The following is a 25962-nucleotide window of genomic DNA, read 5'->3' as shown; positions in this document are numbered from 1 at the left end:
CGCACTACACATATGTCATCTCCAAAAGCGACCACGAGACGAACGTTTACAATAAAGTAGATAATCGAGGGCGAGAAATCAGTCAATCATGACTGTGTACAGAGTAAAATCTACTCCTAACCACTGACATAATTGTATTCTGGTTGACCTGGATTTATCGCATTGACATTGACGCCTTGGCTTATGTGGACCATTTCTACGCTTCATAAGATCTAGGGACAGAAATAAGTGCACATCAAATGATATTTGGAAGTAACTACCTATCGGGACATGTGTCTTGCTCTTGCTACTTTTGCTTGAGTTTCAATATAGTAGTTTGAGGGTACCACCAAAGATAATAAAGCGCCTTTGAGATGTTCGTTTGTGATTTGTGTGATTTGGGTGTTCGTTCAGATGGAAGTCCCATGACCAAGATTGAAGGTGTGCAATCGAGACACTGTAGTTGACTAAAACGACCAAAACATCTTAAGAAGAAGGACTTATCAGATCAGGAAGTGTTTGCTATCTTTGGTGACTGATTGTCGAAAAACCGATGAGGATCTATGAACCGAGCTATAAAATAAGATCTGTGGGATTCAACATCCGCTTTGATTTTTTTTGTTCACGATTTTCTCCGCGATAATGACTTGACACTTGACTAATTTTTCAGACGACCTTGGAGAGTCGCGTATAAGTTGTCTAACCCTGTGAGCCTTAACTTAAGGTTAATGTAATTTTGTACCTGGCCAAAAAGTATTTTCACAATTGATGGTTGTTATCATAATAGTTTAATATGCCATAATTCTCAGATAAAAAAAACATGTGGAATGGAAATTGCTGGCCTGATCATAATGTTATGTTGATGTTAGGATTCATTCACAAGCATCAGACGAAAATCTAATTCAAGTCAGACCCTGCTGTCAAAAAGACCTTCACAACCATCTTGATTCATTTGAATCTGAGAAAAAACACCTTTTTTGGCACTAGCATATCAGTTATTCTACACGTACCTAATGTAGAAATATAATTGAAGTTTGTCAGTTTAAGTGTTGATGGTATTTCTGTTTAAGTGCTTTAATTGGTTTCAATTGGAAGTGAATGTTGATAGAGAGAAAGGTGCTGCGATTGCGCCTCTGAAAACGTGCGTTTCCCGGGATAGTTTCCATTTTAGATTTCGACATGCTGTCCATCCATCTACATTTGCATTCATTTCACTTTCCATTGTTCTGAAGTAATCATTTATTCATGAGCAACTTTGGGAGAACCGACCGACCGACCGACCGACCTTTGGTCTCACTCTGTTGCCCTCGGAAGTTGACCTTCACACTCCAAGAGACAAACTTTCAGACTTGGATTCACAAGAGAAATGTCAAACATGGAAGACTCTAGTACTGGACAAGCCATGGCCACCTGCCAGTAATATTTATTCATGTGGGGCTAAATTAAAAAGAAACTCTAGGACTTGACGGAGCCCTGAGAATGGCTGTCCAGGTTTATAGCATTCCAACGATTTGTACAAAGATGGTGGTCTTGTTGTAACAATGTGAGTGAGTGGTTGAGTGCGCTTTTCCATGCATAAAATTCCCTCTTGCTAGCACACGCTTTGTGTGTTTCGACTAATTGGCGCCAAATGCAATCGTCGAGCTGGAATTGCACAAGTGCGACGGTGAGTTGACATTTGGTAGACTTGTAGAATGTCAATCGCAATCTTTAGGGCAGATCTCACGAGATTTTCATTTATAAAAAAGTGTCAGCGATAAAAAGAAAGGTGATTATAATTTTTGCCTACATCAAAGGACCATTCGCTATATGTACACATGCTGAATGAATGGCTTTCTCATGCCAGGAATACGAAAAATCCACTGGCCAATGAGGGACTCGAAACTAGGCATAACTTTCTAAGTTTTTGCTGCCATGACACAAAGGTAGTATGAGCAACGTTTCCCGAATCCATCGTGTCGCAATTCGGAGCTAAAGTTGCAAGTTGTGTATAACATGTAATTATGATTCGGCAAAATCATTAGAGATCTTAGAGATTTGAAAATCGCATTTGGAAGCTGATTTTACACAATCCTACCAGTCATCATGATGTTACTAAGGGTTGGCCCTAACTATTGTTTGGGTTTCCTAATGAAGGCTCAAACTAGCATTCTCTTCAAACTTATTATCATTACTATTCTTATCATTATTATGGTAAGATAAAACTTAACCCAAGTTTTCACAATGGTTTGGGCATTCAAATACTTCAAGTTCCCAGATTAGTTTCAAGTATCGATGAATGAAGCTACATTTCTCTAGTCTCTAATAAATCGTTACGTTTGGTTTATTTAAAAAATAGCTAGTTTTACAACAATTAACTTTACCACATTCACAATTTTCAAAAATCTCCTTATATACGTTTGTCATGGCTACAGAAGCTAATTCTGGTCACCCTGAAGCCCTGTACAAACCCTGTTTGAAAAAGAGAGTGACGAGACCTAAAGCAAACGTCCTAGATTTGGGGGAAGGTTTCTTTTGCAAATAAAGTCTCACCTCCTTTTTGATCTGATTGGCTTTATTTGGAGCTGCTGTTTGTTTTGCTGACGAATTTGCTTTTTAATTGGTTTTCGCAGCATTGTGGAATGCCCATTTAATCAAAGAGTGACGACAGTGAACATATATGGGGATATTTTTATGATAAACTTCAATTAAATCATTGTTTTATAATGTCAGTAATTCATACGCCTGTATCAGCTCTCTTGTCATCTAGAAAGAAGCCTATTTCTATGGGTTTGAAATGCCCGAGGCTGAATTTCATAGAATATATCTAGCTCTTTCGAGACCTTCAATACCAATTGTGTAGTCACCCTGGATTCAATGCAGCCTTCGTCCAACAATCAATAGAGAAAAAAGAAAGCGACGTCGCCAACTTTGTGAGGAAACGCCGAAGAGGAGAGGTAAATCTTGAGAAAAGAAAGCCACTGAAGGAGCGAGCCGTGTTTTTGGTGAGTTACATCGTCAATGCGAAACAGGTGCACACACCATATAGGCCCACAAACTCCATGGACGTAGAAGTGGTATTTGATTGAACAACCATTATTTGAGTGCTGCCCATTGCCGTATCCTAAGCGAACAGATATAAAAGTGGCCGGCAACATGGGGCTCTGATTGAAGTGGACAGAAACATGGCCGAGTTTATCGTGGGAGGGGACACGAATCCACCCGCCAAAGATCCGGGACGATTTTACGCCCAGGCAGACCCCTCGGACGAGGTAAGTGGGACAATGTGGAAAGATAGCCTGGATACAAGTCAAAAAGCCAAATTCGTTGGATAGCATTTAGCAAGAATATCTCGCACTTACTTAGTATCTCAAGACGATTATTTTCATTGACCACGCTAATATCAGGTTCTAAAGATCTTGAGAGATACTTTTTGCGCCTGAGAATAGTGTAGAACATTGACAAAGTGTCCTTGTCTATTACTGGCATCAATCAAACAAGTCTAAGATTAGAATAACATTCAATGTCACTAATTGTGCCCCAAACTTTCCTCAAAATATTCAGTATTACACACCTCTGATCAAACAAGTAACGAAGGACATTAGTGACTGATGAGGGGGTCTGTTCTCTTACCAAAGTCATGTATATGCCTACCGAAATGTGCCTACCGATTCACAGTTAAATTATATTAGGTTTCAGGTAAGTATTAAAAAGGCTACTTTTCTAGATTAAATCTTCTATTGTCACTCCCTTTGTGAGGCCCTTAATAGACTAAATTTTCAAGCCAGTACCAAGTTAATCGAGCAAGAGGACGACTTACTCCTGATAATGGGTTAAGAAACCCCATTAGAGCGAAAGCAATTATATTGCAATGTGTATCGTGTACTGAAAAATTTCAGTAATTGCTTGTGAAACGAGACTAATTAGAACAAACAGTAAGCGCTAGTTATAATTACAAGTCGGAGATCGTAATTCGAGGTTAGGTTTGAAGGATAACGGGGATCATTGTTAAATAACCCTGTTAAAAGTCTATGCTATTGAACTAGATGTTACTCAATAACAATAAACCGAGACAATGTTGAACCCCGGCGTTCAAGAAATAAGACCGCATTGAAAACGTTCATGTTGATGGGACAAGAAGTAACAATGCAGAGACGAACATTTGCATGGCAGAGCATGGGAAAACAAATTATATATTTTTCAGCAATTTGATCTTTTATTTAAAAGCTCAGTAGACTGTGATTGAATGGGAAAATAGGCGTGTCATCTACTGCACAGTATATCTACAAGTGGATACGAAAAATCCGATGATGTCGCGCGTTAATGTCTCGACCTTGACAAGCTTAGATCTTTTTAATTCGAACGTTCTTGCTGAGGATTTTTTAAATCATGTCGCATTGTGTTGGAAGGAAAGAAGAGCTATGGAGGCATGACGTTGAAGTTCAACGAGATCGTTGACTGTGAAATGTGAGCAAATCACGCCTTCTTCGAACCGAACAAGGATGAAGTGGACCCCCAATGAGATTGCGATTGTCCTTTGGCTGGGTGGATAGTGGAAGGTGAAACTGTACAAGCCTTCTACTTACCTTCTACCTACTTAGTAATTGTTGGTGAAAATGGGATGATGATGACCTTTGTTGAATGGAAGAGACCTAAGGAAAAAAGCCAACCACCCGAGACACAAAGCCATCAAAAACAATTGCGACTTTTGATATCAATAGCCTTCCTACGTTATATGAACAAAAGTTTACCCTCAACACGTTAGAGCGCGCTTTCCTCGCTCATATGGCTTAACCTACAGTTCTAAGTTAGCTTCCATCAAATGTTCGACCATAAACCACTGAAATTTCTGGACGTACCTCGACCAAGACTAGCGATAACAAAAAGCCAATTCAGCCACAGTTACGTTTAGGCTATCTGTAGAAACTTTGGTCCGATTTCTTAGTCAAGACATCAGGGCTGCCAGGCACATGTTGAAAATTGCGTTTTCTTGAGCTTCAAGAAAGCCATGGACAGGACCAAGGAGAACGTCATGCTTGGAGAAGTCCTTGACAAGACGAACCTTCAACATGACAAGACTAAGCCCTGGCCCTGCCCTGATGACTAGTCTTGGTCATCGAGATACGTCCATAATTTTCAGTCTATGACCGATCCTACCCTAATAATTCCTTATGCGTTTGGATTGTTTTTTTTGACAAACCTTTCAACTAAACTCAGTAACCTGTATGTTTTTGTTCGGGGCTTGTCACGAGAAAGATGAAATTCATTTAGCAATCTTTCGGAGCACTTCCCTAGTAGTTTGGGTCGCCTAACAAATCTACCGTTTGAAAGAAGCCCTATGTCTAAGTGCAGTGTACTTCAATACGGGAGAGTGAGCAATGTATTATTGATTCCATTGGGGAAGCTTTAAATTGCTTAATGGCTTTTGAACTATGCCAAGTTCCTGTTTGCATTTTTTAGATTGATCGTCGAGGAATGAATTCATGTAAAACTCTACCACAGACACTTGATGCATGTCTTTCGAATTACCCAAATTGCGCCGTTTGAGTTGCTCGGTATTATATTATTGACTCGACCAATAAAAAGCAGATTCGTCTCAATGTTTTTATGAGGTCTGTAATGATTGGGATGCAGAGATATGGTCATAAAGAAAAAAATGCAAAAAGATTGCGGTCAAAAGAGACAGAAAATGTCGAAGATGATCCAAATACCAAAAAGATATTCTCAAATTTCATTGGATTGAGATCACTGAAACAAAATATAATCATACTGACCAGCATTTGAATGAATCATTTCAAAAATAGTCTGTTCTTTTAGAAAAGATTGCAATGTCCCACTAAATAAGGTACGTTCCATTCTTTAGTTACTCCACAGGTCGTACTTGTACGAGAATTTCAGGTTCACGGATGAGGACAAAAGTCACAGCCACGTGCAATAAGCTCACATGTTTGCTGAAGGAGATGTTCATGAGCCTTTCAGCTGAAAAAGCAATCATAACCTTGTCAAATTTACAGATAGAGCTCACTTTAGATTTACACTTCCAATAGTGTCTCAGACAGTGTTATAGAATTTGTCAGTTCAGTGCGATCCTCGGACCGTTCTCCCTCCCTTGTAGCCCCAATATTTGCTGAATGGAAGATAACAAGCGCATCTAAATTCGTCTTTGGGTGTTCGACAATCATGAAGGTTGATCCAGCTTGCCAATGTGTTCGACGTCATTCCTAATCATCCTCACCGATTGAAAGGAAAAGTGAAAGCAAAAGTGAATGCCAGTTCGCCAGGAAATTGCATCATGGAAGGGACCAAAACCTTGGAATCCTCACGGGTCCATGCTAAAGCTTGTTCCACAGTTACAAAGGCTTCCATCAAGCATGTAGATAAAAAAGATCCAAGTTCATCCAGTCCTAGCTTATTGAAGATGATGGGCCGGAAACTTCTCAAACTTGTAAGTGAAGAACTCTTAACTATCGAAACTAGTTGGCACGTGAACTTGGTCGGGCTCAATTGATGTAAGATTGGGCCTCCAGGGAGATCAAAATAATCCCCTTATTCAAACAAAGAATGTGTCGAAATGCCATTGACAGAGTTTTGCGCTCGTTACTTTTTGTTTGAAACTGAGTAATTCCGTCCCAAGATAATTGTAAGTGTAAGCGCGCCTTTACACTACGAAGGAAAACTGGGAATGAATCTGGTTTGAGGATTGAAGTAGAACTAGTGCAGGGGCAAGTTTTTTTGCTCTATGAGTCGATATGTTCGACTTGAGTACAGTGAAGGACTGGAGTTCTCTGACGGACCCGAGTCTTTTACCGAACTCGCCCCAGCACTAGTCCTACATCAATCTTCAAACCGGATTCAATCCCGGTTTTCCATCGAAGTGTAAAGGTGACTTTACTCCCAAAGACATTGTTGAGGAGTTGATTAAAACCCCATTTATTGCTTGCTGATTTTAGGACGGGCTAACTATGTCTTTGCCGTTGTCATTTTAACTTAGCGCTCTGTAAGGATTGTAGAATTTTGAGCAGAAGTTCGAAATGGTCGAACTAACCGGTTTTCTACCCAATGCCTCGATTAAGCTCTTTCACACATCTGAACCACCAAACTTCTTCAGATACTCGTCGACGTGAAAACAACATATTTTGTCGGAGTCTAGACTAACCAATGAATGAATGCTTCAGCCGGTTCAAAAAAGGGAGGTTGCGATTCTATGATTACCATAGGCAGCGTGATTGAACCAAGTTGAAAATTCTCTCAACCTCCATTTTTCTTTCCGAGATCCGTGATTAACTATTGAGGATTAGCAAACCATGATACTTGTTTAGCAATGAAGCCACATTAATGAAGCATGAAAAGAATGTATTGCCATATTTTTATTAAACCTTTTGAATATGAAGCAATCCTTGGTATTGATTTCTGATATTTAAGATCGTGGTCTGCAAAGCGACATTTTTTTTTCACCGGCTTTACATTTTCAAGCACCGGGGATTACATTCCTGTCGCGGTTACGCTTCAGAAATGTAATTCCCGGCGCTATTGAAATAAAGATTATAATTCGGCAAATTGTTACCACAAAAACTTTACACAATATTTGGTTTAGCGAATTTGGTTGGCAGTCCGTGCAAGCCCTTGAATAAAGGGGTGATCGGGAATTGTCCCAAGTCTGACTTGAAAGATGCTACCGAATCAACAAGGCCTACGTATTCCCTACGAATATTAGAGGGAAGCAAGTTAAATCATGGAGAAGCCCAAAAAAAGAAGTTCATGCTTCGAACTAGCCTGGATTCTCCAGAGCTTGAAAGTGCTCTCGAAATGCACATTTAACCTTTACGGTCTCCATTATTAACCTTAAAACTGACTTGAAATACAATATTTTTTAAGAAAATTAGCACGGTTACTCAATTGATGAAACAAATTGAGTAAGTTATTGAAAGAATAGAAAGTCGAGAGTGTGTCAATGTGGCCAATCCTGACTTTGCCACGAACTGTTTACAAGGTAGATCACATACTTTTGCGAAACCGGCATCCAAACCCAGTTTTCAATCGATCTTAAAGTTCCTTTCTCGGTAGGAAGCAATAAGTTAAGGCAGGAGAATCATTTTCCAACACATGTGATGTCAACTGGGATGTTTTGCAAGGATCAAAATGGATCCATGTTAGGTCCTCTCCTTTTCATTGTCTTCATTGCTCTACCGCAGAGGCTTAGTTGTAAGATTAGTGTCAGTATGCTAATTGTTATGTAGGCGTGATAGACCAGGATGGGAACGATAAACCACAATGAAGTCTCAAGATGAAAAACTAAGATACGAGTGATAATTGCGAACAGCAGAAGCAAAGAAATATAGGCGAGTCTAGAGACAACCAGAACCATCAAATACTACACTAATGATTCAAAATTAGTTTGTGGTAGTTATGGTCAAGATAACAATAGTCTGTTGGTGGTCCTATATTGAATCTCGTTTTGGGTTGCTGAGAGTAATAGGACCTTTGGTCGATTCCAATATACACTTCACTTGTAGATAATGGAGGTAGGTAAATATGTTGGCCAGGTTTCATCTATGAAGGGTTTAGGGGTAGTCCTCCAAAGTGAATTTAAGTTCAATGAACCTACGTGTAGGGGCAGTTGAAGGTAGGTAAAGCCTTTCAACTGTGCGGTTGCATATATTGGCCGTTTAAGAGCAAATATAGTAATCTGAATCTAACTCTGCACAAACCTATTGTTCAGTCACATCTTGAATATCGAGACTGACTGGCTTGGGTGTTTCATTTATGGCAATGATGTTACCTGGATTGTTAATTGAGTTTGCAAGTTTATTGAGATGCTCATAAATAAAGTCATAATTCAAGTAATCGATGGACACTGCAAATGCGCTTATTGTGCTTTGTTGAAAGTACGTTCTAGTCCTTAAGTCCCACGACAATGTTGTGCAAGCGGAGCCCATCGTCACCTATTAGTCATGACAGCCTTAAGAATCACGGGGGATCCATGTGCACAGTTGAACCTGATCTCCATGGCCTTATCCGATTTGACGGCTTTTGTCTTTGAACTTGAACCCTTTCAATTAACGAAGCACAACAAAGAGTGGAAGTCAAACTGTCATGGAAATTTCGATCAGCATATCCAGTTGAAGGTGGGTAAAGCATTTCAAATGTGTGGTTGGATATATCGCACATTAAAGTCCAGAGACAACATCACGATGCTAACTCTGTACAAGTCGATTGTTCAACCACATCTTGAATATGCTTCACCCATTTGGGCTCCAATGAGTTCAGCAGGTTTGAAAAAATCGAACAAGTCCACAGATGTTTCACTAAGAACGTCACAGGAATGAGAGAGCTCTCGTATTGGGAGAGACGAAACAAGTTGGAACTGTACAGTGTTCAGAGAAGGTACGGAAGGTATTTGATACTATAAGTCTTCAAAAGCATCCATGAGCTTTGTCCCAACCCAGGATATAGGGTCAATGCTAGTGACCGCAGAGGCTTAATGTGCGTTTTGAGAGCACCTTCAAGCCTTCGAGAATCCAGGCTAGTTAAAACAATGAAGTCCAACTCTCTTCTTTCTCGGGCTCCTTCATTGTTCAACTTGCTGCCCTCAAATATTCGTAGGGCTTATGTAGGCCTTGTTGATCCGGTTACATCTTTCAATTAAGACTTGGGACAAATTTTTAGATAGCATTCCAGATCAACCTTACATTCAAGGACGAGCTCGGTCTGCCAACTCAAATTCGTTGGTGGACCAAATATCATATAAAGAATGAAAGGTAATAAATAGACGAAATATAACCTTTCATTTTCATAGCACTGGGAACAACATTCCCTGTAGCGGTTAGAAAAGCCCGTGGAAAAAAAACAAACCAAAAACAAGGGCTTTTGATAAATGAAATGACATAATCATTCGTACATTTATAAGTAAAGTTTGGTATTTAGCCAGTTCCTGCTGTTGCAAGTGCAGTTAACCGCCATAAGGCATTACATATCAGATGAAAGATCGTTCAGCTTTTGCTTGATGGAATTTCCCCTTTTCAATTAATCATATAGACCGCTGTGCATTTTGAAATACGCCGACCAGTTTGGCTTGCCTTGACCCAGGTAGTGGGTCATTGATCGATAATTTAAATGCATTGTATTCAGTACATGATCATGCAGAAATATATTCATAACCAAGTTCGATCTTGTGGTTTGATCCTGACAATCAAATTATTGGGTGAATTTCGGAGAATTTTTGGCGTCAAACGTCGAGTCAGAGAATTCAGCTTTTTTGATAAGGGCTCTACGAAGCAAATTGCAATAAGGCTTCAATGCAAAATATGTTTCCCTAGCAACAGAGGCCAATCCTATTGAGTTGATCCAATCAACGAACAAGCACTTTGAGCACGTAATCCAGTGGTTGCATCCTCGCTGAGAGAACAGGCAGTGCCTCATCCAGAGTACAGATGGCAGCACTATTGTTAGATGCTTCGGTCACTGAATCTGGTTTGCGGGTTGAGTTTATTTCAAAATACTTAATGTCTGCATTTTAAATGGTTGCGTATAAAAGTGAAAAAGCTCTTGTCAATTTTTACCGAAAAAATGTGTATCAAAATATTTCAAAAGAAAGCTCCATGCAAGAGCCCGGGTTGTCAAAGCATTTTTTTCATAAATTTTGCTCAGCTTATAATCGTAGTATCTGCTTTTGGCATAAGGAAACCGGGAGGAGAAAGGCAATTTCGTATTAGCCTCTTGAAAGTCCAGTGTTTATTCATCTTTGCAAATTAGGTACAATTTGATTAGAACAATCAAATTGTTTGTTACCTTACTTCCTGACTTTTTGACGTAGCCAAGCCGTATTTTTTTAAGATTAAAGATAAGACAATCGAAGTTCATTAAGAATGCCTTAAAATCATGACTTATGGCTGTGCCATGACAAACTCCCCTGGACCTGATCATCTGTTGTTTGTTCACTGTGTCATCCCCTCTCATCAAACTAGGAGGTCTTAAATAAACATGGTGCTTTTTTGTACTTGTACGTAGTCCGTAGATTTCGCATTCAATCAGGTTTGGTAACAAGCTCAGAAAAGCTGATTAGACCAAGAGCAAATCGCGGCTCTGTAACCTGGTCAAATTTACATTCTCTCACTCACCCATAGACACCAAGACACCGAGAGAACGAGAGACAAAGTACACATGAGAAATTTGAACTGGGGTCTTTGAACTGAAGGTCGAACTTCCAACTCTCAACGACACTCTTCAGCTCCCCCAAACTCCCAGTTGCAATGTGCAACTTGAAACGTTGTGTTCAAAGTGATTGTTTCCCATTGTAATCAGCATCTCACTTCACCATGACAGTTTTCAACTTGGTAAGATCCTCTAGTTCATTGTGGGAGGACCTTTCGCGGTTCTATTTCTACAAAAGAGACGTGCTATCTTGTCAAGTGGACTTTTTTTCATTCAGCTTGGGGAAAGGACAAGCGTTGACCGAGCAGAACCTAGCTGTGTACTTGTGTACCGTAGTAGAGAAATATCACCGCATAATGATATGTCTTCGGGATTTCTCGGACCGTAGCCAACGCGTTTGTTCCACCCAATGCTCTATGCAAATTACACGTTGCCTCACGGAAGCCTGGAGCACTTCAAGGTGCTTTTTCCAGTGTATTTTCATTGCCCTGAAATTTGATTCATGCGGATGTATCTCTTCATACATGTTCACACAAGGAGAGAAAATGTGTGTGTGAGAGAGAGAGAGAAATGCTAGTTAAGAGTTCGTCATTTGCATCGACAAAAAACGGTCTTTATCACAAGTAGAATAGAAGCGAAGAAAAACCCTTAACTGGTTCCAGAATTGTTTATCAAACCTAGCCAGAATTGTGGCTCACGAAAAGTATGCACTCTTTATTTACGACTTTTACGTTTTTTGGCTCGTTCCTGAATGTTGTTTGGGACGGAAAGCTTGCGTTGTTTCGCAGCACAGGATCAAAGGCCAAATCAGAAGGGAGCCTTGTTTCTGAGTGTGATGAAATCATTCCAAATATGTGTTGAACTCAACAATGTCGCGAGAACTCTTGTCGTCTCTGAGTTGCGATCCCGCTTTGTCTCGTCGATTCAAGAGAAGAAGTGCTTCTGTTCACGCGTTTTCCTTCAGTTCTCGCGTATTGTTTGTTACCATTATTCAATGTCTATTCATCCGGACGAAAACATCCGAGACTTGAACTGTCAAATTGCAAATCGCTTGATTTGATTTCAGACGGGATTTATTGACGAAGAAGAGGAGGATGACAGTCAGAACAAAGGAAAGCAAGTGGTGGTGGGGATTTGCGCCATGGAGAAGAAATCCCTATCGAAACCAATGCGGGAGATCCTCACCCGATTGGAAGAGTTTGAGTACATAACCACCCTGATCTTCCCGGAAAATGTCATTCTCTACGTGAGTGTCACACTTGAACGTTTTAAAAGAGAGAGAACGGAGTACGGGTTCTCTGACCCAGACGCTCTGTTATTCTGTCCATTTATCAGGAGGTTGTGGAAAAATGGCCGCTCTGTGATTGCTTGATTGCCTTCCATTCCAAAGGATTTCCTTTGGTCAAGGCCATTCGTTATGCCAATCTTCGTAAGCCGTACATTATCAACAATCTTGAGATGCAATTCGACATCCAGGATCGACGATCGGTTTACAACATCTTGGCCAAAGAAGGGATCGAAATCCCGCGTCACGCTATTCTAGACCGGAACTCGCCGGATCCCGATGGTTGGTACAAAAAGATTGAATGTCCTGGAGTGCGATGATGCCATCTGAATGATGTGGATTATGCGATTGCTTTTCAGAAAGCTCGTTGCTCGAGTTTGACGATCATGTGGAAGTGAATGGAGTGGTCTTCAATAAACCCTTTGTTGAGAAGCCCATCTCAGCTGAGGATCACAATATTTTCATGTACTATCCTACCTCTGCAGGTATTGGAAACAATGGTAATGGCAACTACAGTGCGCCCTTAGAGAGTGCCCTCAGAGTTTATTTTTAAACCTCAACCTAATTTGACACTCTCGCTCTGTGGTTTGCCCTATTTTCATTACTTTTATTAGTCATGCATTACTAGTCATTTATTTCATCATGCACCTCAACATTCCTTTGGTCTCGCTGATTTGTTTTTGCTTCGTTATGTCCTTCGTGATTTGCCTGCCACCTTCAACAGAGCTGATTTATATTTTACACTTGGAACACTCTTTTTGTTTCAGAGAATGGAACAAAATACTTTGTACTTTTCGGAACAAGGCAAAAAAACAACAACAACACGAGTTGTCTTAATTGCCCCCGATGATTATCAAAGCAGTGAGAAGTTTTTGTTCCATTTTCGTTCTTGTCCATAGTTAGACCAAATTCTAGAGCCAATTGGACCTTCTCGCTCGACTTGAAGCAAAGACTTTTGAGCCTGATGAAAGCATGCCTTTTTTGCGCTTCTGAGACACTTTTTCCCCAATTGAAGGTGGTGGAAGTCAGCGGTTATTTCGTAAAATCGGAAGTCGATCCAGCGTGTACTCGTCAGAATCCGGAGTTCGAAAAGACGGGTCTTACATCTATGAAGACTTCATGCCCACCGATGGCACGGATGTGAAGGTAAATTTCTTCCCGCAAGAGCAAGCCTTTGATGTTTCAGCAGTGTCTTTTTCCACTGACTTTGAAGGTTTACACCGTGGGTCCGGATTACGCTCACGCTGAAGCGAGGAAATCTCCGGCTCTGGATGGAAAAGTCGAACGGGATTCTGAAGGCAAGGAAGTGCGATACCCCGTCATTTTGTCCAATAAGGAGAAGCTCATTGCACGAAAAGTGTGCATGGCTTTTAAGCAGATGGTGTGTGGCTTTGACCTTCTCAGGCAAGTCAAACGTTGTCAAACGTATCGATGGACTCAATTTTGAATGCTTGAGTGTGATTTTAGGGCTAACGGCAAAAGCATTGTGTGCGATGTCAATGGTTTCAGTTTTGTGAAGAACTCTTCCAAGTATTACGACGATTGTGCCAAGATCCTGGGGAACATGATTCTGAGAGAGCTTGCGCCAACGCTTCACATTCCTTGGACCATGCCATTCCAATTGGATGATCCTCCCATTGTTCCAACCACCGTCGGGAAAATGTATGCCTCTTACACCATAAGCACTGACGTGAACTCATGGAGAGAATCCGGTGGCTAATCGTTTTCCAATGTTTCCAGGATGGAATTGAGATGTGTTGTGGGCGTGATTCGCCATGGGGACCGAACTCCGAAACAGAAAATGAAATTGGAAGTGAAGCATCCCAAGTTCTTTGAGATCTTTCGTAAATATGACGGCTTCAAAGAAAAGCACATCAAACTGAAGAAACCTCAACAACTCCAAGAGATTCTGGACATCTCCAGAGAATTACTTAATCAGATCAAATGCGGCTCAGTCGAATCGGAAATGATCGAAGAGAAGCGGAGCAAGTTGGAACAAATCAAAAACGTTCTCGAAATGTAGCGTTTGTTGACGAATTTGAGATCGGAATGATTAATATCCATGCTTTACTGACCAAGAGTTAACCCATCCTTCTCAGGTACGGCCACTTTTCGGGAATCAATCGCAAAGTCCAGTTGAAATACCAACCCAAAGGACGACCCCGCAATACGAGTTCGGATGATGGTGAGAACGAATGGCAGTGGCAGCTCGACCGAACTCTAATCACCAATCCTCCTGCCCTGTTCACAGATAAACCTCGAGAAGCATCTCTGCTTCTCATTCTGAAATGGGGCGGGGAGCTGACGCCATCAGGACGGTTCCAAGCCGAAGAATTGGGGCGTGTCTTCCGTTGCATGTACCCCGGGGGTCAAGGTACGTGTTTGGCTTTGAAACGTTTACAATTCGTCCCTGTCCATAAGAAGCATAGATCTCAATGACATCAGTAGAACAGTGCGACTATGAGAGAGTTTGGTTCTCCAACTCGAAACCCGTTGATTTGCCGATTGATGTGAGCAAATCAAAGGTCAAGGACAAAGATCCGAACTTTTAAAAAATTGGGCTATGAACGGGCGTCCCACTAAATCGGGCTGCTCTTGGTCAGCGAAACTCTCAGCCACTTTTCGTAACAAAAAGACAAAATAAGAAACTTCGATCTCTTGAATTTAGGACCGGTCATTTTTTTTATTATTAGCTACTTGTTTAGTGGTTCGTTTCAAATTTTCGTGGTCAAAACGTTGTCTAGCTGACCAAGAGCAGTCTGAAAATTCGAACTTTATGTAGTTATTGCTACATTGCTTTGACCACAACTCTTGAGTAACCTAAGCGTGATTTTGGGTCAAAATTAGCTCAAGTTGATCTAATCGACAAAATCTGGTGATCCTATCCAGTGCTAACTTTGATTAAATTTAGTGAAAGGTCCAGGACATACTTACGACTTCATCGCTTCCGTTTTCAGTGCATATCTTTAGAAATCTATGACAAAGAGTATAGAGAGCTCTCAATTTTTGAGGGCCAAACAACACGCCAACCGCAACCTTTTTATTCATTTGTAAATGAGTAAAGTGACTAGTTATAAATTTACGACAGGAAGCAAAAATTTGAAATCGGCTGGTGTATGGTCAAAAGCTGCCAACACAATATAGAAATGACAAGTCACTCGCATAATGAACGAAATAAGACAAATGATAGTAGTATAAATATTTTGTTCAATGGCAAAGCCTGTGACCCAATTTGTTGCTAACATTAAGAAATATATGATTCTAATCGGAACGAGAGCTGTTGAAGATTGTTTATTTTATCCATTTTTTAAACCTCTCTTGTAGATTCGTTGTTTCTCTAGGTTGAACCATAAAATTTGGAGAAGGAAGAAATTACGTCCTGTTAGGGCAGTTAAATAGGGGTTACAAGTACGAGGGTTTCAGAATAATTGCTTACATCCAAATGATGAGGAAAGCTGTGGATATTGATGTCATGTCTCAGACGGACTAAATACGAATTGGCCTCAACCTTGTGTCCCAGAAGTGCTCAAATGAGTCTGACACAACCCTTCCGATTGAGCTTGATGATTGCTTCTCGTTTGTCCACGTTGTAAAAATCAAATATTCACTCCACCCAATAATTATTTTTCTGGCCAAAAATCAACATGACTGAATGTAGGGATCAATGGGTGTGGCGTCTGACTCAAAGAGAAGTTATTATTTTATTTAAACCAATGGCTCTATCAGTGCTGGTTTGTGTTTGTTTTGGGAAACACCCAGAGAGTGGTGTGCCATTTGAATTGATTTTATGACCAGGTTTTTTGGCTTGAAAAAGGTCATATAAACAGTTTTCATTCATTTTTGGTCCAAAATTACAGAACATGCAAACAACAGTGCAAACAAGGTGAAACACGTCAAATATGCATAAAAACAGAAAAATGGCCAATCATATTTTGTTTGTGATGTTCAAATCATTCTATGCCCTCACAAAGTATGGGAAGGTAGATTGATGGCCATTAATTAACTCTTCAAGAAACAAGATGTTTTTTTCAGAAAAGCTGTAAATTTTCAACAGGAAGGAGAAATTTGAAGTCAGTTGTTGTTGGGTCAAACGTTGTCAACACAACTTAGAAATGACAAGTCACTCTTACAATGAACAAATTAAGACAAATGACAAATAATATGAAAATACATACCCTTTTTCAGGGTCAAGGCCCGTGACCTAATTTGTTGGTAACATCAATAAATTAGTATTTCTAACATGAACGACAGTTGTTGAAGATTGTTTCCGATTGTAAACTTCATGCTTCTTATGGATAGGAAACGAACTTGAGTAGATAGATTGCTGGACCAACAAGTACAAGCTTACAACCAACCAACTACTTGCATGATGGCTTGGGAATCGTTGCTTTTTACCCCGATGTGACTGATCTCGATGAACGTTGTAGATTTCGTAGTTACACCCGTCTATCTGAGCAAATTTTGTGTCCTTCCGGCTGTGCCCTGCTTAGGGAAAATGAAGCTGGGACCCATTCCAGGTGTTTTTGATCCATTCAGCACCAACATCATTATAATATCTGGTGTTTTTTTTTCTCCACCTTCTTTGTTCTTTCTCAGATTTGCTGATTGGCGGTCTGCCCCCAATCAAGGAAAAGAAACCCAGGGGCGGGAAGAAGGCCCCAAATGCTGATGCTGCTTTACCCGCCCCTAAACAGCCTCCAACCGAGAGCGGGCCTCAAGACTCCTTGTGTACTTCTTGTAGCGGTCAGGACTGCAGCGCACCAACCAAGAATGACAGTAACACCCATAACAATGGTGCGTAACTCTACCAATCGACATCTAGAAATCTAGAAGCAAGAACCAACCAAAAGAAAGCTTTTGTACCTTGATCTCACACTGGTTTTGAGAGGGATTATCTTTTCAGTAAAGAAGGGATTTTATAGGTCCTTTTAATTCGTAACCGTTTTTAGCGACGTATGGTCGTTTGTTTTTTTGATTGAGTGCTCGAATTTTGGAAGACTAATGAAAAAAACGAGACGGAGTAAATTGTTTCCAAAAGTATAACCTTCTTCCATACCCTTTTTTAATCAATACCTGCACTTGATTTATAATTTGGGTCACTATCTTTTAACGTCTTTGAAGCATGATTCTTCTTCCTTCACAGTCACATAGAATGTCCTTGTTTTGCAATTAAAGCTTACCCTTAAAAGCATGGCTGTGCAAATGTTTCCTTCTGACTTACGTACTTTCAATTTTATTTAAGGTAACTTGATTGAATGTTTAAGTTGTTTGATTACTACAATTTCTCTTGAAACCAATCCGAACCGAATTTTCTCATTGAAACAAAGCCTTTGGGCTCAAGCAAAACCTAAAGGCTGACATGAATCAGCCAACGACATATGTACTTACTTTAAAGTCTATATATATTTTTTTGAAGAAGTTTCTACTCTGGGATGCATAGATGTGCTTCCGCGGGTGAAAACCAATCTTGCCTGACCTCTATTTCTCAAATGGACAAAACAATAATTCCGGCAGTGTTATTTCATTTTCTTTTATAAATCCATGAATTTGAATCAATTTCGATAGTATTGCAGGAATTGAATAAACACTTTCATCACCATTGTGAGATAGGTCTCTCTCTTCGAACGTTCAACTTTCTTTTCCACTGTCATTGTTGGGAAGTTTTTGTCGTTGTGTTGAATAACTTCTTCTACTGTAGACTCTTTTGCATTAGGGGGAGGTAGCGATCAAAGTGTTTAGATCCAATCCAGTGAAATTTTCCTAAGCTTCTAATGCCAAAATGTAGGTTTATATTGACAAAAGAAATTACCAGGCAAACATCGTCTTTTATCTTTTATTTGATTTCCATGAAACGACATGAATATGGAAGAGTGTATTAGTAGATCCAAAGCAATTTCGTACTTTTTCCGGGCATCCGCAAGATCAATAGCGCAAAACGCCATCTCGAGGAACGAAAAAACTTCATTGTCAAACTGAAATGATGAACTGGAGCCAACACATTTTGGACAAATTTTTTTTGTCTGTAATGTCCCAAGTTTTAATTTCTTGCAATTGAATGCAAAAAGATTGATTAATACTGGACGCTCCAAGTGAAAATGAATGAATGACCTGTCTCGTTTTTTACAAAAAACCAAATACTGCCATTTTCCTGGCATCAAACAGTGATTCCAAACCCGTAATCTAATGGCTTGAGCTTACCTCGATTGTCAACTGAATACCTGTCACTCTTGTGCTTGCTTACCACAAATCTTCGGAGTGTAGCAATAAAATGTTATAGCAATAATGAGATGTTGCCCAAATAACCGTCTTAATGTCAAGAAAGATTTTAAGACTTGCTCATATTTCCCGATTCCGTACCATCCCAGTGTAGAGATCTGTGCTTTGTGTACCTTAGTGAGCACCCTGACTTCATTAGTTATGATTCAATGTAGAGCATCCTGTTCCCAATCTCCGGACAATAAAGACCTCCATGTCCACCCTTTAACCCGTCTCCTTTATGCATTCGCACGATCATGTGACCCATGAGTTCCTGTCAAAACATAAAAGATCCTCCTTACAATGCCCATGGTTTAACTCCCCGACTTCCTTTTCAGGCGAATATGCCGGAACTCAAGGTCTTGGCCTTTTGAGGCTCCACTCAACTTATCGGCACGATCTGAAGATCTACGCATCGGATGAAGGCCGAGTTCAAATGACGGCGGCTGCCTTCGCCAAGGGACTCTTGGCCTTGGAGGGTGAGCTGACCCCCATCCTCGTTCAGATGGTCAAATCGGCCAACACCAATGGTCTCCTTGACAACGATAGCGACTGTTCCAGCAAGTACCAGAACATGTAAGTATCCGAAGATGTCTTTGAATCTCGATGTTTGAATCTCGCAGCCATCCCGTGATGGTTGTTGGTTGGAATGATGTGAGGCCTCCAGCAAATAGAAAAAAGGGGTCCCGTGATCGTCTTGATTGGGCATTTTGTTTTTTAACCCAAGTCTTACGCTGATCTGCAATGTGGCTGTGTTTTTGAGTTCCCTAAGAACTCTCTTCGTATTATTGTTCAACAGTAACACCTACGTATAGGTACTACGTACCATCCAGCAAGTAACCCCACTCATGGACGGTCCATGGATTGTTGTTCTGATACTATTTGAACCATTTCTATATATCTAAATATAGGAAGAACCCTGTGCCTCGGGAGGAATTGCACATTTGCCACTTCAAGAATAAGCGCCGAAAGAGCGGCTTGCTGTCCAACGCAGAGGAGCAACTCCCGGATTTGCCCAATTATTTCAACAGTAACGACGAGAACAATCGCCTGCAGACAGCCAAAGAAAGGTTCAAAACTCACTTCTTCTTGACCTACTATAATCGTCGTGGGACATATGAAACAAACACTACTTCAAACAAGCTTATGATGATGCTGATGATCCACTGTTTTTTTTCCATTTTCAATGTCATCTTTTCGTCCACACTTTTTCTGACTGTCTGCTTGTGATTAAGGACCTCTCTTGATATCGGAAAGAGCTCCTCAACTAACTCTAACCTTACTGAACTCTATGGGATTGCCATTAACATTCATGTGGTGTACATTTTCGGAGCTAGATGTTACGAATGTTGTACTGGACCGTTGAAATATACAATCCGGATTCTTGCTTCTCGTTTCCAGTGTCAAATCCAAACTTCACGAGATGATGCAACAAACCCGAGACTTCAGCCAAGAGGACTCCGAGCAGCTCAATCCGTGCCATCAGATATCCATTACCAATGCCTTGAAATTCATCCGAAATCCCGTGGAATGTTGCAAACAAATCCTAAATCTGATCCAAGAGCTCAACAAAACCATTGAGAGCAAGAGGCTCGAATTTGAAGACTCGAGTGAGTTGAACCATCGGATTGCATCATTTAGGTGGATTCTTTCACCTTCGACCTCGTTTATTTTCCAGTTCTTTACCACGGAGAGACTTGGGAATTAATGGCCAGACGTTGGAGTAAATTGGAGAAGGATTTCCAGAACAAAAGTGGCCTCTTTGATATCTCAAAGATCCCCGACATTTACGACTGTATCAAATACGACCTTCAGCACAATCGAACCGTTCTGCAATCTGATCAGGCCGAGAAATTGTACAACTATGCTCAAAACATGGCGGACGTGGTCATCCCCCAGGTTAGTATTAAGATCATGTGCACTTATTTAGTAAGTTATGATTGGTTGATGTTGAACTCTATTGCAATACGATATCGTAGGAATATGGCATGACCAGGACCGAGAAATTAACCATTGCCCAAGGGATTTGTGCCCCTCTGCTTCGCAAGATACGAGCTGACTTGCAAAGAAATATTGAGGAGGAATCCGAAGAGGACGAAGTGCCCGTGAACCGTTTGAATCCGCGATATTCCTCTGGCGTGTCGAGTCCGGGTCGTCATGTGCGGACTCGTCTCTATTTCACCTCGGAGAGTCACATTCATTCTTTGTTGACCATTTTGGCCGAAGGAGGTTTGGTTGACGTAAGTGATGGTGGTAATTCATCTCGGATGGTTATTCGGATTTGTTTTGAAACACGGCGCATTCTCTTTTTCCTCCTTCAGAGCAAGGACGAGCAATGGCAAAGGGCAATGGAATATGTGTCTTTGGTCTCGGAGCTGAACTACATGACTCAAGTGGTGATCATGTTGTACGAAGACCCTACAAAGGATCCAACTTCGGATGAACGGTTCCATGTGGAACTCCATTTCTCTCCCGGGGTGAATTGTTGCGTTCAAAAAGAGCTACCCCCTGGGCCAGGCTTCCGGCCGCATAGCCGGAATCAGGAATCTCAAGTAAGAGTCTCAGTTTATTCAATACTTTGGAGAATCCAACCCAATTGATGTTGGCTTTGAACTTAGCAAAACCAAGCCTTATTGGAGGAATCCGAGTCACCTCGGCAGGAAAGAGGAGATGAAACCTTAACGGGTCAGGAGCAAAAATCTGAGGAACCCGCAGATTTGGTGGCGGTAAGAAATATCGTCTATTCGTACAATTCAAATGAGATGGTAAAAAACGCGTTTCCAAGTGCGATTAAATGAGACTTAAAATCCCACATAGCTTCTCTATAAGTTGAGTGATGACCTTCAGTCATCGTTTTTATTGGCTTAAGGTTGGATTCAGTTGACAGTTACACCTCCGTTTGCACGGTAGAGCAAGAATAGGCTGGCGGTTCCTCTGGCGGTTCTCCTACGGCATTGGTACTTCTGTCAATTTGGCCTCAGCCTGCGGCAACATTGACAGAAGGCCCAATCCGGTGTCTGGCCAGGTGTATGCCAGTGTTCAAACCGCAGTCATACCCCTTGTTGTAACCACTGTTTGTCCCAACGTCCTTGCCTTTCTCGTATCCTTTCTCGTGTCCAATGTCGTGTCCGTTATTTCGACCCAAGTAGAAGCCGGCTACGAAGCCAATTCCAGCCGCGATCAATACGCCCACATTTTTATCCATATTTGAAAAGATGCTGCTGTTGGTGATAGTTGGGGCTCTGCGGATGTTTTTGTTCTTGTCTCTTAAGGGAAAAATGAGACAACCACCAAACAACGATGGAGCTAAATGTGTCTAGTGCTGTCATTGTGGACAACAAAAGAAGGAATATTGTCAGGGAGTTGAAAAAGTTAGATCTGCGTTCAGGACAAACTTAACGCAACGAAGGTTATTGATTTTCCCTAAAATCAAAATGGCCAATCTTGTTTCAAGACGCGCTTCTTCTACATTAGAGTTGTGAGTAGGATCCGACTTTTCGGAATCCGATAAAACTCGGATCGGATTGACCAACAATTTTCGGATTCGAATTCGGTCGGATTGAGTATTTGGTTCGGAGTAGATTTCGAATAGGGGAATGGAAGAGTAAGTCGGATCCGAGCACGTTCAAACCCAACTCGAAATTTCAGAGGAAAGTAGGGAAGTTTGGGCAAGAAATGTGGTGAAGTGGTTAGCGCGGCTTCCTGGCAAGAGGGAGGTCCCCGCTTCGATTTTCGATCTTTCTCGACAGGAAGGTTTTTTGACGTTAACCACACTCACAGATGAGGAGCCACAACCTGTGCCCAGTTTTTTTAAGCCTAGGAGTGAATCTTAGATCGAAAAAAGATCCAGCTTATGAACAACCTTTTCTTGATCTAAGACTCACTCCTTGGCTATAAAAAATTGGGCTCCGGTATTGGACTGCGGCTTTTTCTGTGTTATGTATGTACTTCATTATTGTTGAACTCAGCAAGAAAATAAATCGAAAATATGCCGAATGTATGAAAAGGAAAACATTTGCAAAAAAAGCAAAAACTGTCAAATAAATGAAGGAATTTGTGGTAGAATCCACAAGATCCTCTTTTCTATTAGCGATCGTTACCTGTTGATGAAGTGATAATTTTCCTTAAAGTTTCTAGTTTCCCTCCGTTGCTTGAGAACAAAATGAAAATGAAGGCCGGTTTGAAATCGAAAAAGGAACTGGAAACGAGAAGTTTTTGGGGGTCGTGTTACATATGCCTCAATTTTAAGTATAATGGAACTACATTTCCTTTTTCGAAAACAGGAATGATTTAGGAGGGCAATTTCGTTACTACTGCCTTGTAAACAACCCATATATGCTTAATTACGTGAAGTCTCTTTTTGCAATAGGGCTTGAAATCGAACACGAATAGTTCTCCGTGTTTGACGGCAAGTTTAAAATGCTCGTCTGCGGATTTGGAGAAAGTGTTCGATTGCATTGAGGAGCATACCAGTGTGGGACCAACCATTGATGAAAACGAGATCGATATCTCAATTCAGTCCAGTTCCCCAGAAACGCAAATAGCCAACGACTTGAAGCCAAGTGAGCCCATTCCAATAGTAAAACGGGTCTTTGTGGAAGACCCGCACAAAGATGGCGGGGATGGGGATGACGAAGCCGGTGATGATGACGACGACGAGGAGGAAGACAGCGATGAAGAAGATTACAATGATTCACGTGCAACCAGAGTATGCCATTTCTCATATTTTTCAGTTCTTTTCATATTTTTTTAACAATGGTATTTCTTTCCTGAAGGTTGGATCCTATCCTGAAACGAGGCCTTTGGATTATGAAAGAACACAATCCCTACATGAAAAGCGATCGAAAAGTTTAGAAAAACGTGGATCAAGACCCAAATCCTTGGATTCGGACTCAAACCAAGATGGAGCTGGTTCTAAGATGAAAGGTGACCCATTATCTTAATGGCAATGAACCAAAACTGTTTGAAACTCATCCTCCTCAGATGTTTCAGATGACTCTTGCCATCCATCGAAATCGCAGAGCATGGATGAAGTGACCGACGAAGGTAACTTTGATTCATTGGCTGCTCCGCCCACACGTTAAAGCGTTAATCACACCTTTATCCTCGAACTCGTGTTGAAGGCTTGAACGACAGCTTGATGATTTTCTCCTCCCATACCCCCAAATGACCTGTTTTCCGTTCTCACTAACGTGTCTTCTACGAGTATTGGATTCTTTGGAGAGAATTGAGATCAAGTATAAATACATAAATACTGACTTCTTGGCCTTCTTGCCACCCTCCGGTCACCTTGTTGATCTGTTGATCCGTCCAGAGAATCCATGTCTCCGTCTTGCTCAGTTTGATACTCTTGGTGTTCTCTTGGTTTGGTTCCACTTCTCATCTGTCTTCAGTGTAATTTCCTTTCTCCCTTTTCGTTTAGTTCTTCGATCTTCATGCGAAGACGCTGGCTTTTGTTGTTCCTCTTTTTCTCGCACCTCCCTTGGCTCGCCACCGCCCTGTACTTTTGAATTTGAGCTCATTCCCTCCGACCATTTCGCGATCGAGCAAACTTTTCTGGGCTCGCATTACTTTGGCGAGGACAATCCCCTCGCCGAAGTGTCATCTCCCATCGATGACGAGGATTGCAGCCTCCACCCCCTAGCTCCTGTTGAACCTCGGGCGGGCTCTCTTCCCTCAGATTGTCCTCTGGAGTTGCGGGCTCAATTGGCACGCGCTCAGCCGAGTGTCCCCACCAACCCTCCCCCTGACAAAATCACTTCGGCCTTGAATCTATCGTCCCATGGGGCCTCTCCCGACCTCTCGCAAGTCCCCTCTCACTCTCCGGGATGTCACAATGAAGAAATCATCAAGCTGTCGGGCCTTCATCCCATCCAACGAAACCCGCCCATAGGCACTCTTCTTGTCCCTTTAGATGGTTACAAGAGAAGTCGAAGACGGTCCATCCCGTCTCGCCGAATGAGTAACTACTTGAAGTTCCTTCACGAATTGGCCGCCAAAGGACCCACTGGAGCTCGCGTGTTTTCGACTGCTGTCATATCGGGATCGTCCTCCGCCCCCAATCTCAAGGAGATGCCCGCGCCCAATGACAACGCAGGTAAGGAGCTCCGATGGAAGACCATGCATTCTCAGCCACAAACACACACCTCAGGCAATCACTGGACGTTCACCCATAATGTACACCATCATCTCACGTTTCAGTGTGTAGCCCGGGTATTCGTCCGTTGGAGACTTTGCACAATGCGCTTTCCTTACGACAGTTGGATCTATTCCTGGGCTATGTGACTTCGGCCAACTTCAAGACCCCGTCCCCATCACCATCCCGATCAGTCTCATCGTCTTCCAACTACACGAGACCTCCGGCTTTGGGTCTTTTCTCAAGAGATAGTAGTGAGTTCTCAATGATCTAAAGCAATGTGCGCCAACGGCGCCAACCCCTGAACACATTCGTATTCGTTGTATCCAGTTGCTAAATGCTAGAACGTAAATAGTTTCCTGCCCGCGCTTTCCTCGATCGTGAATTTCATTTGACCTATGCATTCTTATGCCCATCCCAGTTTTTGATTTGGTTAAGATTTGGTGTTCTGTTTCTTCTCCCTAGGCTCCTTTCTTTAATTTTGGTTCCTTTGACCCATTTTGGTTGCTAAAAGAGGTAATGCTAGACATATAAAGCTATCCAATGAATTTCTCGGTCTGCACAGTCGACTTCGACTAAATTCACTGACGTTCTCATCCATTTCGCTTCCAGGCTTCACAATGTGGAGTGGTCCCCCTTCATTCGTATCCAGCTGTGAATCATCTCCGGGCTTAAATGACTTGTTCCATCGCATGAGAATGATTCAACTGGATCAGGATGACCGAATCAACAACGCCAAATCCCCGTCTCACCCTACCCATTGAAATCGGAAACATACATATTTTTGCATCATAATAAATACACATGTTCGCGACCTCGTATATATTCATGACTTTGCTCCAGTTCCGGGGTTTTATCCCCTAAGCCGTCTTAAGCCCTTTGAAGCGTCCGCTTCAAATCATTCTCAATGGAGTCCACATTGACATGTCAGCCATAATGTCCTGACGAGGGCCAGGATCTGAGAAGTAAGACGCCGTAAATTAGGTGGTCAAGAAAATGAGACGTACGTGGACATCATGATGGCCAGCCAATCTCCAAGAACGAGGGGTGGCGCTTATTCATTGAGCTCACCAATCCCAGTCTCGTATTCGTCTTCGCCAAGACAGCAAGACAGGCAGATGTCGTAAAAACAAATTCAACCTCTGGCGTTAGCTGCCCAACGGGACCAGTAGCATAA

General features: G+C 41.6%; 1 protein-coding gene across 12 annotated transcripts; it reads left to right on the top strand.

Moving 5' to 3' along the window:
• The first annotated feature begins 2831 nt into the window (after positions 1–2831).
• On the top strand, positions 2832–25599 carry LOC131889221 (inositol hexakisphosphate and diphosphoinositol-pentakisphosphate kinase-like). Of its 12 annotated transcripts, XM_059238267.1 has the most exons (25): positions 11840–12080; positions 12176–12355; positions 12445–12676; positions 12754–12879; positions 13410–13540; positions 13584–13798; positions 13862–14056; positions 14135–14413; positions 14494–14579; positions 14646–14768; positions 16991–17188; positions 18988–19225; positions 19561–19719; positions 20051–20259; positions 20328–20548; positions 20629–20889; positions 20971–21201; positions 21268–21375; positions 23019–23357; positions 23425–23575; positions 23633–23695; positions 24564–24746; positions 24851–25039; positions 25251–25301; positions 25398–25599. In XM_059238267.1, exons 1-24 carry the CDS (start codon positions 11979–11981, stop codon positions 25262–25264), a joined length of 4233 nt encoding a protein of 1410 aa, XP_059094250.1. In that variant the 5' UTR covers positions 11840–11978; the 3' UTR covers positions 25265–25301; positions 25398–25599. The 12 variants fall into 12 exon arrangements, with proteins under 12 accessions (XP_059094246.1, XP_059094249.1, XP_059094254.1 ...); XM_059238263.1 differs by lacking the exons at positions 11840–12080; positions 25251–25301 and adding an exon at positions 2832–3230; XM_059238266.1 differs by lacking the exons at positions 11840–12080; positions 25251–25301 and adding an exon at positions 11012–11291.
• The last annotated feature ends 363 nt before the right edge of the window (positions 25600–25962 follow it).

Source organism: Tigriopus californicus, chromosome 10, assembly GCF_007210705.1.
Source record: "Tigriopus californicus strain San Diego chromosome 10, Tcal_SD_v2.1, whole genome shotgun sequence".
NCBI classification, from domain to species: domain Eukaryota; kingdom Metazoa; phylum Arthropoda; class Copepoda; order Harpacticoida; family Harpacticidae; genus Tigriopus; species Tigriopus californicus.
This window is presented reverse-complemented; position numbering and strand designations above follow the sequence as displayed.

Bases quoted from the DNA above. Each gene is read 5' to 3' on its own strand.
- LOC131889221 (XM_059238261.1), top strand. From the start codon at position 11,979: ATGTCGCGAGAACTCTTGTCGTCTCTGAGTTGCGATCCCGCTTTGTCT. The intron at 21,202-21,267 runs GTAAGAGTCTCA...CTTTGAACTTAG, and splicing joins GCCGGAATCAGGAATCTCAA to CAAAACCAAGCCTTATTGGA. The intron at 23,358-23,424 runs GTATGCCATTTC...TCTTTCCTGAAG, and splicing joins ATGATTCACGTGCAACCAGA to GTTGGATCCTATCCTGAAAC.